General features: G+C 39.2%; 2 protein-coding genes across 2 annotated transcripts; both read left to right on the top strand.

Annotated features, from left to right (window-relative positions):
• The first annotated feature begins 3,180 nt into the window (after window positions 1–3,180).
• Window positions 3,181–4,858, top strand: LOC113020917 (myeloid-associated differentiation marker). Its single transcript, XM_026165238.2, has 2 exons — window positions 3,181–3,608; window positions 4,017–4,858. Exons 1-2 carry the CDS (start codon window positions 3,342–3,344, stop codon window positions 4,575–4,577), a joined length of 828 nt encoding a protein of 275 aa, XP_026021023.2. The 5' UTR covers window positions 3,181–3,341; the 3' UTR covers window positions 4,578–4,858.
• Window positions 4,859–6,482: 1,624 nt separating this feature from the next.
• LOC113020916 (myeloid-associated differentiation marker homolog) lies at window positions 6,483–9,540 on the top strand. The gene has a single exon (XM_026165237.2). The coding sequence runs from the start codon at window positions 6,793–6,795 to the stop codon at window positions 7,654–7,656; it is 864 nt and encodes a 287-aa protein (XP_026021022.2). The 5' UTR covers window positions 6,483–6,792; the 3' UTR covers window positions 7,657–9,540.
• Window positions 9,541–16,914: the final 7,374 nt, after the last annotated feature.

Below are 16,914 nucleotides of genomic sequence, written 5' to 3'. Positions count from 1 at the left end.
TTGCTCCAGACTAGCAACAAAATCTCTGCTTTTATAGAGGTGCTCTATCTGGAGATCAGATAATACAGGCATCTAATTATCCACACCGGGTTTCTATTTATCCTCTTAATTTCTACTGAAAACTGAGTTGCTTGTGAGCTACATAAGCAGCACAAATGAATTCAAAAGCACAAAAATAATCAAAATAAGCAACATCAGCTTCTAACGTTTTTGTTATCAGTTAAATAATTAAGGTTTTATAGGATTAGTTAAGTCTCCACTTAAGCCATCTACGTCCACTGTGAGCGACCATCTTTGAACAGAGGCGGTGGTTTACAACACCAACTGTCTGCCATCTATAATCCAGTTCTGAGATCCCTCCCCAGACGCCTTAACGCCCACTCACATCCTGGGCCATCTGACCTCAGGAATTCGCATGATAAGGTGGGGCCAGGTTTCACAATGAGCTCACCCGAAACCCTGGCTGATTGGGACCCACACCCAGTTTCACACCTTGGCTCATGTGATTACGAAGTCCAGACGCTTTTCTTTGCAAGCTCCTCTGACTACGATGTACTACGTTGAAATGACCTTAACGCCACAACACGGCAAATCTCCGTTAACGAGCTACCGCCGATCGCCCCGTGCATGGGGCTAGACGGCCAACACGTTAACGAGCTAACTGCGCTAACACACTAGTTCCCACCCATGTAATTGAGCATTGCATGGCGCATCCAACATACTGTTTTACTTTAGTCCATGACTCGCTTACCTTCAGGGTCATACGTCACATGAAAACCAAAATAATTCCAAACGCCAGATCTGAATGAAAGTGGGGAACGTCCATGTTGCAAGGAGAGCTTAACTTCTGTCTTGCTAGCTTGCCCTGCGCTCTTCCTTCTGACTATGCTGTCTGTGTTGAGCGCTCAGTGAATCTGCGTTCGACTGCTCCGCCTAGGGTCGACAGTGCAGCCTAGGCGGAGTAGTCGAACGCAGATTCACTGAGTGCTCCACACAGACAGCATCGTCAGAAGGAAAGTTGATAAAATAAATTACAAATGTTGTATTGTTCGATACATATGCGTACCGAACCGAAAGCACTGTATCGAACGGTTCAATATCGATACGAATATCGTTGCACCCCTAATATTAAGCAACCTAACTAATAGGGTTCCAACTCCCAGCAACAACAAAAATAAATAAATAAAAAATAGGGAACCACCCCTCACGCTCCACCTCATGATGCTTAATCGACGTAATCAACCTTAATTTGATGCAGTGTGGAAAAAAAATGCACAGAAATCAATTATTTTTCAAGAAATATTAAATAGATTCAACATCTTTCTTCAACAAAATTGCAGACTGCACAGATGCTACCTTCACAAAGGAAAAAGTACTATAGCTTACTAGGGTATATATATATATATATTAGACTTAATAGTTACTATATACAGTAATGGACTTCTATTCATTTTGCATCAAATTAAAACTTTGGCTGTCAGATAATTATTTATTAAAAGCTAGACATTTTAAATGAGAATAAGAAAGAAAAGTATGTCTTTGTGCCCCCTTTTCCCTGTTAATGCCCTATCGGCCCCCCTGGCTAAACTTTGCTAGATCCGCCCCTGCACAGTTACCAGCCGTCAGCTACGTGGAAAAAGATCCTCGAGTAGAAAGTAATATTAAATAAATTCTAACAACAGCTGATCAAGCTTAAACGTGCTGCTGTTGTTCAGCCGCTGGTTTCCTCTTTCTGGTGCAAAGTGGGCCAAAAACAAACCAGAGAGACGGACTCCAGACAGAAAAACCGATCAGCTGATCGTTAAGCAGTTTCATGATTGAAGTAGCAGCAAGAAGAGGCAGTCGTTTGTTAAGCTTAACGCAGGAATGCTTTACAAACATTCAGAGATGGACTTACACACTTGCTTTACTTCTCTCGGGGATAACTTTGTCGGAGATGAAATGCCGGGTTGCTAGCGAAGCTCCAAATGCTATCCAGACCACGGACAGGTCCCGCATGCCACAGCCGCTCTATCACGTGATGCATACTGCTCCGACGTGCTAACTTTCTGAGGTGAGTTACGGCGTGTTGCAAGTTTTGTGAGGTGCTTTCGTGATATTTAATGGATCGGATTACATTTTTTATTTTTCTCCGATATCCGATCCAGTAATTTAGGTCAGTATCGGACCGATACCGATATGTAATATCGGATCGGTCCATCTCTAGTTTATAATAGAAATAAGTTTGACTGTGTTGAAGCTCACTTCATAAACCCTATTAAAACAATCTAAACTTTAACCCTGTAAAACTTGAATTGACAGGAAGTTATTTTTCTTTTAATTAACATTTTCTTGACTAGCCACTTTTTTTAATTTGCATATATGAGTTTTAACTTGTATTATATTTGCTATATCCAGAAGTTAATGCAATTTATTGCTTTAAAAGGTGGTGGTGGTGGGGGGTGGCACTTGGCATTAAAGGGTTATTTATCTTACAATTGTAGAAAGAGGTCTCAGTCTCTACTTGCTGTTCTTTTTCTGGTGCAGCATGATGTTTGTTCAGTAACTTATGGTCCTGTTTAGTGTTGCTAGATAATGACTTGCATGTGTTATGGGGGGGTGGGTTTTTTGTACTGTAGTGTGCTGTCCCTCTGTTCCTGATTTTGGTACAGACCATTCATAACATTCTGTTTCCAAACCCTTAGATGCCGATGCAAAACTCGAGGCTTCAAGCTGGGACTTCACTAACCGATGAACAACATTACTGAACACTGACTGCATCCACAGGCTATAAGTACTGTCCACGTTAAAATGTTAAATAATTTGTATAGTAACTCGGATCTTTTTTTAAATTATTCAGATAAACAGAAGTTTTTTTTCACAATATAAAGCAACTAATTCATATTTCTTTGAAATAATCCTACTTTACATCTGTAGATAAAACAATATACCATGTTGCTAAGGACCATTTCCTCAGCTTGTTGTAACATATTAACAGATTTAAGCTGTAAAGGCCTGAACATGCCACTAATTTAGAATTCGTAATGGATGAGCAATAGGGTGAATAGAGAGTGTCAGCAGGTGTTTTTCCTGTTATACCTAACAGCTTAGTCAATAAACCAACCCCTCTACAGTGATAAGCAAATGTGAATGTCATACATTTCTGCAGCTTTGGATGGGATGCAACGAGGGAGCGGCCGCAGTTTCCACATACCTTCAGTTACATTCGACAGCATTTCTGCTGAGACAGAAACCAAACAGCTTCTACATAGCATAATAATAATTTTGAAGTGAGAGAAATAGAAGAGGTGCTAAATTAACGATCGATCCAGCTGTAATCTGTCTAACGGCTTACAGTCAGCATGGTTACGGTGGACTTCAAGACACTCACAGCACCGGTGGGCATTTTAAGGATACTGGCAGTGGTCTTAACCTGCATCTCCTTCAGCCTGGTGGCATCACTGGGCCACACTTCTCTGTCCTTCTGGGTCTGGTGCATGTTCAGCTGGTGTTTCTGCTTCTGCATCACCTTCCTCGTGCTCCTCCTGGAACTGACAACTCTAAATACAAAGCTGCCCATCTCCTGGGATGACTTCACTGCTGCATTTGCCATGTTGGCTACCCTGATGGTATGTGTCGATTTTTATTTTTTAAACTCTAATGTCATTTGTCTGTTCTTGCTATAGCTATTGCTGCAGGTTGTATGAAGGACTAGCCAGCTTTCTTCATGATCACTGCCACTGAGACTTGAAGAAAATAAAAGTGTTTTAAGCTGAACTTAAATTTAAAGGTTTCATACGGCTCAAACTACTTTAAGTACAATTAAACTACTTCATGAAAAATAAGAGGCAGATTAACTATGTTTTTAGAGATAGACATATCAACACCCTAAATGATGAGTTTAAAAGTCCCATGGTAGAGCTTTATTTTTTTGCAGCTTTATCAATAATCTATAACTAGTTAAACGGAGTGAAACACAAGAAATCAGTCAAAATCAACTCTGAGTAAAAAAAAATTCCACCCTTTCTTTCACACAGATGTTCACAGCAGCTGTTATCTATCCATATTTCTTCGTCTGCTCTAGCTGCGGCAGAGGTATTGGTGCCAGTGTCACGACCTGCTTGGCCTTCATCCTCTACGCCGTTGAGGTGGGGCTAACCCGGGCCAAACCTGGTGAGATCAGTGGATTCCTTTCCACAGTCCCAGGCCTCCTCAAGGTTTTAGAGGCCTTTGTGGCCTGCATCATCTTCATCTGTTTGGACTTCACCTTTTACTCTATCTTCCCGGGGCTCCAGTGGTGCGTTGCCGTCTACTCCATCTGCTTCATTTTTGCCCTCCTCGTCATCATTTTTACCATCGGCCGCCTGCTGTCTCTCTTCCCTGCGCCCTTCGACAAAGTCTTGACGGTGTGCAATGTGCTGGCAGTGCTGATGTACTTCACAGCTGTGGTCATTTGGCCATTTTACAGCTTTAGGAACAATTTAGGCAGCAATAATTTTTACATAGTCATTACTGTGATGACCTGCTTGAACCTCATTGCTTACATTGTGGATACAGTTTACTCGTTTAAGCTCGTCTTCTTCGTCAGCAGAACATAGGTTGCAAAAAGTCAGCTTGAACTTATCTTTGATTGATTGATTGATTGTATGATAGTTATTTTTATGATGGTTTATGTCATTCTTTTACTGCAGATTTCATATTAATTAGAGTAGCTTTTTTTAAACACGATTTTGCATTTTTTGAAGCGTTAACGTAGCTGTGGTTGATTCAGGGTTTTTTTTATTCAGGTTTATGAGCCTGTAAAAGTACCGAGTAGGAAACTCATTCAGTGTAGTTTCTTACAAATCTCACCCTGATAAAGAACACTAAAATCCAGTCATTGTGGTTACTGAACGTTATTGAACAAGCCTACATACCCATATGGTTGTTTTAGCACCTCGGTAATAAAGTATGATAAGTAAATCTTAAATAAATACCACTTTCATGGTTTCATGGTTAAATAATGAACTCCCCTTTGAGAATGTTTGCAAAGGTGTGTCCAAGTGTGCATATCCTGCAATACACACAGCTATGGGTTTTGAGCTAACAACTCCACTCCCTTTTTTTGATTATGGGCATGGAGTAAGTGAAAGAGAACAAAAAAAGAGCAGATTTAAGAAAGTTTTTTCTTCTTGTAGTTTTTTTAAAAGGCAGTCTTTAGCTGTTAAAGAAAGAAGCTGCTTTGTTTTGTCCTAATGATTTAACTGCTGATGATGAGCTGAGCTGTCGAACGGCTCCTCATGTGTGTTTACACAGGAAAAGAATTACTGGACGTTTACTGCCAGAACAGGTTTATTTAGGTTTATTTATTCAATCCAAAGCTCTAAAGCCAGCTGGAACAATAATCAGTGACGACTTTGCTGTTTGATTAGTCTACAATGGTTCTGGTTATTCTTTCAGTAAACAGTGAAAAATGCACAGTTTAAACTGGTTGTATTTGGATTTTGTCCAAACAGTAATAAAACATTATTTTTATAAATATTTTAAAGTTTTTAAAGATGAAGCACACCTTCACTCAGTGTCACAAAATAAAAATTTCCCTTAGTAAATCTATTACTTAAAGGGAGAGTACAGGATAAGTACTTTTCCATTTTAGTTTTCTTTTAACAGACCATTCGAACCATAAAAGCAGTTGCTCAAGGTTAGCCCAGTTTGCTTATCAGAGTATAAGTAATAAAGCTGATAACCACTAGCATATATGGTTGAAGCGTAACCTTTCACCCATCATGTACAGCAACCCGCATACAAAAATGGGAACAACTATGAAAAGCAATTGTATGTAGTAGTATGTAGTTTTGTGAGCAATGAGAGATTTTGTTTTTGTTTTTTAAAAAAGGAAAAAGCTACAAAATGGAAGAACTGGAGAGGAAGAGACCACATGGGTCACATCCACATTCTGCATCTGCAGATTTAATGTGTGTTAAAGTACCGTAGTGATTGTGTGTTCTTTTAAATGTATTCTTATAAATGTACACTTTTCTCTGCTTCTTTGTTTTGTGGTTTGTTTAACGTTTTCTTACATTTTAAATATTCCATGAATGTTTAAGGAAATGAATCATATGATGTCCAATGTGTTAGTGTAAATGGAATAGTACTTATATAACAGTACTTATTATCTATTCTAACCCTCATTTATCCAACTTTTCACACACATTCGTACAAGCTCTTCATTCTATAGCACCTTTTGTAGCTTTCACGCTAACACTCACACGGATGCACCATGGAGGGAACTCAGGTCAGTGTCTTCAGTGCCTTGCCCAAGGATAGTAGCCAGGGATTTTACCACTGCCACCCACTAAAATTTAAAAGCTCAATAACATAACTTAGTGTCCCAAATTGCTCTCTTTTAACTACACAGAAGCAATAAATCAAGTCAACAAAACTACAGGAAAAAAACGCATTTGTTTCTAGGATATGACCTACACCCCATCACTATGCTGTACTGAGCTGGGTTTGTGCCAAAGACCAGAGTCCAGTGTGGGTTGCGAGGCTAACATGATAACGCTCATGAGTATCCAATCAATGGCGTGAAACAGGGGTCATAAACAGCTCAGATAAGCCCAGGATGCTCTGAGTGAATGTGCACCACCACTTGCGTTTCTGTTTCAAAGAACACACCTGCTCTGGTCTTTGCCTTCATGGACATCTTTAGCTGCTATCATTTAAGCTGGTTTCAAAGTCAAAGGCTTGCTGTACACTGAGTACAGTAAACTGACTTGGAAAACCAAAGAATACTTTTTTTTTTAAGGTCAAAGACACTCATCCTGTCCAGACATGGTGAATGTAGATGTCCGATCCCTTACCCAGCCAGTGGGGATCATGCGAATAATGGCAGCTATCCTCACTTGCATGTGTTTTAGCCTGGCGGGAGCGGCAGGAGCTAATTCATCTTCCTACTGGGCGTGGTGCATGTTCACTTGGTGCTTCTGCTTCTTCTTCACGTTTCTGATTGTCATCCTGGAGTTCACCACCGTCAACAGCAAAGTACCTTTCGCCTGGGATGACTTCACTACCGCTTTTGCAATGCTTGCGAGCCTCATGTGCCTGATCGTCTCCATCATCTACCCCACTTTTTTCACTTGCAAAACCTGCCACCGTGCTATCGGTGCCTCCGTGGTCTCCTGGGTTTGTTTCGCCACATATGCAGGTGAGGTGGTCTTAACACGCCTTTATCCTCGTGGGGAAACCAGCGGGTTCCTCTCCACGCTGCCGGGGATAATGAAGATGCTGGAGACCTTCATTGCCTGTCTCATCTTTGTATCCCTGGATCAAGGCCAGTACACTGGTAATTCAGGACTCCAGTGGTGTGTGGCTGTGTATTCCTTGTGTTTTATCTTTTCCATCATCATAATCCTGCTCACCCTCGCACAGCTGACCTCCTACTTGCCGATCTCCTTCGACATGGTGGTGATTGTCTATAACATTTTGGCAGCAGTGATGTACACGACAGCTATGGTGATCTGGCCACTCTACAGTTTCTCTAAGAACAAACAAAGACCCCCTAACTGTGGTCACTTCTGTCCCTGGGATAAGCTGGTGGTGGTCACCTTCATGACAATCTTTAACTTTATTGTTTACACCCTGGACGCTGTGTACTCGATACGTCTTGTGTTCTGCATCATGAATCGTGAAGACTAATATGAAACAAAACATGCTCTGTGTTTGCATCACTCTTAATAGAACAAGGTTATAAAAGTGTTTCAATTTTTTATAAACTTGTGTTATACAGCTGCTGACCAAATAACGAATCCAACATAGTCTATTATAATCTAAAGTGCTGTCTTAAATAACTGCATAAAAGAAATGTAAAGTACCAAAACATACTCAGTTAATGATTAGATCTGTGGTATCACTGTCGTAAGATCTAAAAACAAAACAAATATCTGAGGGGAACTTTGGATCCTGAGGTGATCGAACAGTACAGGTAATAATGTTGAGGTCATCTATAGCTCTGCTGCGTCGTGTAGTCAAATTATATGCCAAATAAAGGTGGGTGTGTTCACATTCATCTTTTTACTTGACGGTGTCACAACTTTCTGATGAAAGGAAGAGTTTGACAGTTGACATTTCGCTGTATAATAAACACGGTGGTTATTTTTCAAAAAAAAAATGAAGGCCAAGAGCAAAATGTTATTGATGCACTCTTGAGTATTAGCGTAAAGCCTGACTGATATGTTATTTGTTTAGGCCGATACCGATATCTGCTGATTTAAAAAGTCTGATATCCAACATTGGATGATATAAATGTAAACAGATTTCAGCCAATAACTGCACATTTGCTGTTTGTAGTTTATATACTTGTTTACATTCTGGCCAGTCAGCTGGTTGTTGTGTTTGTGGCAACTTTCCTGTTGCCAACAAGAAAGTTACTGAATGCCCTCTGCTGGTCAAACTTCTCGGCATGAAGACTCGTGCTGCATGAGTGCTTCTCCAGTCCCTTGGTTACTTTTTAATTTTCATTTACTGGCCAATATAAATGCCAGTACAGTCAGATCGACATTTAGATAACGGTATCTCCTTCGAAGGTGAAGGTCGATATTGCTACCTTCATGTAGAACCAAGTATCCTGCATTGAAAAGTGAAAGCAAAAGTCTAGTATCATTTTGTTTGTGCTGAACTACCTAAAAATGAACGTGTCCTAGTTTCAACAATAGTAATCTACAAACCAATGCGTGACATTGACATGTATGTTCATCTTTTAGATCCAGTTAATAACAACTGTTTCCATGTTCCCAGACTTTCTGCTATTCGGGTGTGGTCACCTGAATTATATAATAAAGACCACATTTTGTTCCCTAAATGTCAAGCCAGTGTTGCAGATAAATATATAATAAAACCAAAATCCTTAGTGTGCAGCACAAACAGGAAAATATAAACACTGAAAGGCAAACAGACCTGTCACTGAGATGGGGCTGGAAGAAATGAGAGAAATACAGGGACTTTTTTTTTTTTCTAAAGGCGGAGATGAAGCAGAGACAGCAGTGAGACGGCAAGAAATTTCCAGACCTTGGTGGGATACGTGGGAAAGCCAAAAAAGAAAATGAAGTTGGATTTGTTGGAAGGTGTTTTCTTTCTTTTTTTCCCCCCTTTCTTTCTTCTTTGGAGATGTGCTGGGCAGGCCTGGAAAGCTAGGAAGCAAAAAGTAGGACCTCAGTTAATTCTTTTAAAACAGCTTCATCCAGATCTTACATGTAATCCCAAAAGTATTGTGCTTCCCGGTATACCAATCTGTGTGAGTGAGCTTGGGTCAAATAGAGTAAGTGAAGCATGGAAATTTAGCTTTTCTTCTCATGTCAGTCTGTCAGAAGGAAAGACCACATTTAAGTAAATCGTCTATATATGCCAGACGTGACAGTAAATTGGATTCTGTAAGGTGTGCTTTGATTTAGATTACCGAATGGACAACTCACGATCAACAGTTCACGAGTTTCTTCCACTTCAGGGGGGAAAAGAGGTATGAAAAAGTACACTGTACAACACATCCAAAATGTGCCTTCCTTATTAAAAGGAGTTGCAGTAAAATGTATTTTGTGACTGTATTTACTATTCAAAGCATCTATGTAAAGAGGTGTTACATTTAGTGTGGTTAAATCAACCAACGCTTTCTCCCTGTGTGTTTGCTCATTAAATACCAGCAGAGTTAGTGGTAATCATTAACTAGTTCTAACTTTTAGTTGGAATACTAAAGTAATACGGAAGAGAACAAAGCATTGTTGATAACATAAAGCAACTGTTCAATTATTAAAGTACAAAACTACCATAGAAAACATAATGCAAAAGAGTTTAACACAATCTTAAGCTGAATTATTATTTTGAAAAATGAAACAAACAGATTCAGTTTAAGAAGCCTTATAGTGTGCAGAGTGCACAGTGAACACATAAAAAATACTCACTCAGAATCATATAAATTAAATTATTGAATCATAATTATTGATTTTTGGTGTGTATATATCTCTTTAATGTTGGAGCTACTGAGGTAGGTTTGTGCTCCATTTGCTTGTTGCTAGGGAACCAAGTGCATTCACCCCTGATTGGTTGGCTGTGGTTTCTGGATCAAATTAGTTGCAAAGAAGGTGGTGCACCAAAAACCTCAGAGAGATTGGTGTGGTTGTTAGTAGACTGCCATTCTTGCCTGTAGTTTATGCAACATGTTTCAAAATGTGCAACTTTTCCAGTTTCAAGTTAGCTTTTTATAGTTTCTCTCCTCCTCCTCCTCCTCCTCAGAGAGTAACTGGGCAGTGTTTGTACACAGGTCTGTCGCTTCCATTCAAACTGTCAGTGCAGAATAGTTTGTAATCAAAGAAATCACTGGAGGATTTTTCCTGACTGAGATTTTGGCAATCATTTTGCCCCACAACTCACAACACCCTAAAGCAACCACACAGTCAGGGAGGAGTCGGGGCCTGGGAGGGCTAATCATTTTTCAGGACAGATTGGTGCCATCCCATGCCAACCTTCTGGATACATCCCTGCTTAATAACACTTTAAATCCCACATGTTTACTAAGGTATAATAAATATTCTACACAGTTCTTGCAACATTTTTATTGTTGTATTTGTCAGCTTCATTAAGTTGTTACTAAGGAGTTTTGGCTGTTGATGAATACATTTGTCACCAACACCTAAAGTGTGTTTCTTGTTCCTGGTCTCACATTATAAAGTCAGTGTTTTGTGAATTAGAACTAAATGAATAAATACAACCGAAGTGAACTGAATGGAAGCTGCATTAAATTATTATATTTAAATTTCAAAATATTGAACTGAACTGAAGACTACTCAAGGCACATATTTGATGCTTAAAAAAAGCAGTTGCTGTATCTTCATGCAGGTTTTTTTTTTTCCTTTCTTCATTTGTTTTGTCTCATGTGTCCAAAGAGACTGCAGCTGCAGATTCAAAATGCAGTCATTTTACCACATGCACAGCCAAAATCCAACTACACAACACAAGAAATGTTCTCTGTTTATCAGCACTGAGGAGACACGTTTTAAAAAGTCAGATTAAAAAAAAAAAAACATCTGGAGGCTTGATGAGTATATTCAGCTTGAGATAGAGGTCGACTGATCGTCCGTCAGCGTGCATGTGACTGTTCAAAATCAGGGATTCTGGCTGTGAAAGAAGGCTGAAAGTCAGCAGTGTGAGTTAACACAGCATGTATGTTTAATGCAACTGGTGACCTGTATGTCCAGCTAATCTCGTAGGGCATGCTATTGCAAGAATATTTCATTCTGGGACTAACAAGGCAGAACAATCTGAACCACACATCACAAACCAAATGGTATGTGATAAATACAGGCACTGGTACAGCCACAGAGAAAACTAATCTACGCACAGGGTTTAGGCCGTACATTAATTTTAAGCAAAAAATCCAGGCCTACTCTATGTCAGCATGTCAGCAATAAAATTATGCTAACCCAGTTATTCGTGTGCAAGTAACATGGCCCAGCTGGTAGATTTGATTGTGGCAGATTTGTGTAAACCCGTGTGTGTGTATGTGTTCGCGTGAGGCATATTCTTCGTCACATCATCACCGAGCAATATTCAGATCAATCACTGCTATGCGGCCGTCACAGTGTTGTTCAGAAAATAGCACAGAAATTCATTTGTCCCCATGCTGAACTTTCTAGACCGAATTGTTATGTGATTTATTGAATTATGTTCCCAACTAGATGTGAAAAAAAACACGGTAATCTGTGTTTCAAAAGAGGTCCTTGAAAAAAGAGGTAAGAAGCGCCAGAGGTAGGTGCATCTGACAGGAAAGAGAAAGGAAAGACCATCAGAGCAGCAGATGAGAGGCTTCCTGTCCTGGAGAGGAAAGGGATGAACGTGCAGACCACCCCAGAGTCAAAGCAGAAAGTCAGCCTGAACGTTTGCTAATGATAACATGTGGATAGTACGACTGAATTTTATTGTTGGGAATTACTCATCTTAACGTCAACTGACTCTGCTTTTTAAAGGGTTTTGTTAGAGGGGACACATGCTCCTTTCCTTTCATTTTCATACCAACCTGCAGTACATTCATCAAACACTGAAAAGCAAAACCTTTCCACGGGCGCAACCTCAATTGTTCCCTTTAACTTGCTTTCAAAGCTGCTTCATTTATACAGTTAAATTCAGACATCATTGTTTACCTCCTTAATAATTATCACAAAATATAAAAGAAATACTATTTCTGCAGCACTTTTGAAATCACAAAAACATAGAGCTTTAATAAGACTGAAACATGAGAATAATAACTACACCCACCTGCTGCTTTATTAGTTGTGCTTTCAGCTTGTACCTTTACAACACATGTCATATTCAACAAGCTGCCATACCAGCATGACAGGATCACATAGTTGCTGCAGATTTGTCAGCTGTACATACATAATAAAAATCACACCACCACATCCCAAAAGGGCTTGGAATGCTGATCTACATGATCAGCAATAATACTCAGGTATTTGTGGCATTTAAACAATCTGCAACTGGTACTAAATGGCCCAGAGTGCGCTAATATCCTCTATACTACACCAACAACAACAACCTGAATTATAGGTGCAACATGGGATGGCTCATGTTGGTTGTACCAACATGAAACCCCTTACCTTCGAGGTGTGGCACCTTGTGTGGTCTTCTGCTGCTGTAGCCTATATGCTTCACAGTTGCTCGTCTGCATACAACTAGATTTTTAACTTATTGTTGCCTTCCTATGAGCTCAGAGCAGTTTGCCCATTCTGCTTTGACCTCTGGCATCAATTTGGCCTTTTTGCGCAGTGAAATGCAGCTCATTGGATATTTCCTCTTTTTCAGACTTCTCAGCAAACTCAAGAGATGGTTGTGTAGAAAGTCCCAGGACATCAAACTCAAAGTCACTTAAATCACCTTTCTTCCCCATTCTGATGCTCAGTTTGAAAGGCTTTCTTGACCACATCTGCATTTCTAAATGTACCGATTTGCTGCCATGTGATTGGCTGATTAGATATTTTTGATAAACAACAAATTAATGTGTACATCAAATTAAAGGCAGGTGACTGTAAATCAAATACCACAACTAAAGTGTACAAAAAACAATCTCTATATAAAAGAAAAACCAAATGCAAGTCATTTACTTCTTTTTAAAGCAGATTTGGAGACACTTCTGTGCAGGTCTTTAAAATGTCGGGGAACACAGACTCGTGTATTTTGTTAAACAACTTGAGTCAGTTCAGTTTAGCCATGGCTTATTCATTCATTTAATATTTCTCTCTTACATACACACCTCTCTGCAGAGGTTATTCTGAGCTGCTTCCTTTTTGTGTAGATCCTTCAATTCTCCAGGGGGAAAGATGAATGCAGGCTGACACTGTCTCTCCAGTAAAAGCCAAACGATGCCTAAATGCTTAGTGACATGTCTCGTTTTAGAAATTGGTTGTTGCATCCAAAACTAGTGTCCCGACAAGTTATAATTATCATTGTCAAACTGGCTTATTTTGATAATACAATCTAGCCTTTCAGTCTTTCCTAATTAACTCCTCTAATTTGCCCTTCAGGGTAAAGTATAAAGGGGCTTTTGTTAGAAGGAATATTAAGCACTGCTATTATTAGCATAATGAGAAAGGGAACATGGACCTGTGTTCAGATCCTCTCAAACTATGCGATTTGTAAAGGCTCGAAAAAATATAGGGTTTGACGCCTGAGTGGTTGACAAGCAGTGGAAGAAGGTGATGTTATGAGCTACAGAATTTAATAAATATCACTACACTGTCCACTTCATGGAAGATGTTTATTTTAATAAGTGAAACCAGTAGTAAATTTTAGTGCTTAAACTGGTAGTAGTAGTAGTAAAACAGGTCTGATCTTTGATCATAAAATATTCAAACTTCCCCAAAACTTCAGCTCTGGCTCATATCATATATAAAACTACTTTATTACTAACCCACTGCACCGTGGACAGAGACAATGTTATCCTGTCTTCCTCCCCTCACCCCAACCGGTTGTGAGAGATGGCCGCCCCTCCCTGAGCCTGGTTCTGCTGCAGGTATCTTCCTGTTAAAAGGGAGTTTTTCCTTCCTACTTTCACCAAAGTCCTTGCTCATAGGAGGTCACTCTGCTTCCTGACATTGGACCCACATTAAACTCATGGACTGAACATACACACACCAACAACCACCAATAACTGAACACACACACACTTGAGCAAAAACAAACAAATGGCCAACTGTACCCTCATACACACAATAATAACATGGCCTGAACCACCACTCACAACCACTAGCACTTTATATAACCACTGTAGAAATTATCCACATATCTCACTGATCTAAACTGCACTACTGTCAATGCTGTATAGACAATCATTCTATACAATACAATAATTATAGTCCTACAACTGTTTATAACTTGTATAGTTCATATTTCATATTTCTCTATAGTTTCACATTTATATCTTGTACATAGCTTGAACACTCACTACAGCCTGTACATACTTATAGTTATAGCATATTCATAATATACCTTCATACCATGTACATTGTAACAATAATAGACCCATTTTTGTAATATATCTATATATCTAAATTATTGTTAATATATATTTTGTAATATATCTATATTGTTGCTAAAGCACTTTCTGGATGGATGCAAACTGCATTTCATTGCCTTGTACTTGTGACATGTGCAATGACAATAAAGTTGAATTATATTCTATTCTATATGATTGTTGGGTTTTTCTCTGTATGTATTATTGTAGGGTCAACCTTACAATATAAAGCATCTTGAGGCGACTGCTGTTGTGATTTGGCGAGGTATAAATAACACTGAATAGGCCATAACTTGAGTTAAGTTCAAGGTAAAGTTACTTTAACTTAACTCTGTCTTTATGTCAAATGATTTATGAACTTGTTTTTTGTCAGTGATGTGACATGCAAATACAGACAAAAACATGTAATAAATCCTCAGAGTGATGGTGTACTTTTGATTGTATAACATAAAAATGCATCAGTTTTGTCAAAAAAATTATAATTTAACTAAACTGTCTTTATCTTTTTAATCACTGATCACTTTCAAACCATGACCCTGCAGTAGAAAAGTTGTTAATAAATTGGATGAGTGGATGAACCCATCTCTGCATAGATATGTTGAAGTATTTTATTAAAAGAAAAGGCCTTTATGAATGACTGATATCTGATGGCCTTAAAAAAAAGTGTGCATGGTTATTAGAATAATATTGAAATCCCACTAGGGGAAGCTGTTACTCCACAAACACCCTGAGCCATTAAGCACTGTCTTATAAAAGAAAATAATTGAATCAAATTGTTCCTCTGTTGTGTAATACTTCTCCTTTCAGATATTTTTTGAATATATATATATATATTTCAATAACAAACAGCTTCGGCATTTCATTGAATTACACTAAATCTGTTTAAATCAGGAACTGCCTCATTGAAGTGTAAAGTCCAGGAAGTGCCGTAATAACTGCAAATACTGCAGCTTTTCACATTAGCGAGATACTTTAGCCTTGCGGGTGGTTTTAAACTAGCAGGGAACGTGCCAAATTATAAAATGTTTGTTAAAACTCTCATCTTGGCACACATTTGACAAAGGGGTTGCTTGAATCCAGGTAAACCTTGTTAGCTTTTAGCACGATGCTTGTCCCCACATGCTAACACCGTGCACGTTAAGGTCACCACAGCCATCGGCTCCATTTGAAGTCTGTGTAGAAGCAAACAGCCTCATTATTTGCCTTCGTTGTAACAAAAGTAAATGCGCACAGGTGGCCTGGTGATCACTCTTAAATCACTTTTAAGTTGAAGCAGAAAGTAAATAAATGCAGGCTTTTTTTGTTGGATCAAGATTGTCGTGTCTCCTACCACTAGGCACAGGCCAGTTTCTATAATACAATTTAATTAAACTTGCATAAAAGCTTATGACATGACTGCACTGTGATGTAATCAGATCACAAGATAATAAACAAAACTCTTACCCCTGGGTGCTGTATGTCAAGAAGATCACTCTAAATAGCTAGCTCACTTCAGATTCTGTGAATTTTAGCTGTTTTTAGCTCTGCCAAGGTGATTTTAGAGGGAGTTAAACACATAGATCTGTCAACACATAGACACACAATCCCCACTTTGGACATCATCTGATTAATCTCTCTCTTCTGTCTTCCTCTTTCTTTCACTCATCCCCTCTGTCTCCTCTTTATAACCAGAGGTTCAGTATTGATTTAGCTGGGTCAAGAGCTCCTCCAGTTCCAAGCACATAAGTATCGCTCCATTTACCTAGAAGTAGTTCTCTCATCGATCTCTGCCAGCTTTTTGCCGTCGGCCAGACAAAGTCAGTGACAGACACCGCTCTGATATCATCTCAGTGCCCACAGAGAGAAGGCTTGATATAGAAAGGCAGGGGGCATGACAACCGCTGTAAGCCACAGTGACTCGTATGAGAAAAGAAAGGCAGAGATCAAGAAGAAAGGAAACCGTTATGCTTCACTTCCAACTGCATTTCAACATTTTTATATTTTCTACATGAAGCCGTTATTGGACCGTGAATTTACTCATGAAAGAAAATGCTTTCTCATGTTTCTAATGCAGGCTTATTCATGGATGATCTGATATCCTCGTGTTGGTGTTGTTCCCAGACCATCATGAAAATGTTGTTCCAGGTTCAACATTGCAAGTGACCAATCACATTGTTGTGACGTTATTCTTTTGCGCGCCAAGCCATTCGTGCATTTATGAAATTCCAATGTTGCAAGGACAATATCAATTCTGCTTACCGTTTATTAAAGGGTTACGGTTAGGGTCAGGGTCAGGGTCCGTTGATCGGCGGACAGAGGCGGTTTCACGCAGCTTTAGTACAGTTTTTTGTTTTACGCCGTTTTTTCCCGAAGTCGCAAGAGTATGACGTCACAACATTCTGATTGGTCACTTGCAATGT

Source organism: Astatotilapia calliptera, chromosome 4, assembly GCF_964374335.1.
Source record: "Astatotilapia calliptera chromosome 4, fAstCal68.1, whole genome shotgun sequence".
In the NCBI taxonomy this organism is placed as follows: domain Eukaryota; kingdom Metazoa; phylum Chordata; class Actinopteri; order Cichliformes; family Cichlidae; genus Astatotilapia; species Astatotilapia calliptera.
Note: the sequence above shows the minus strand (reverse complement) of the source record. Positions and strands in the feature narration are given on the sequence as shown.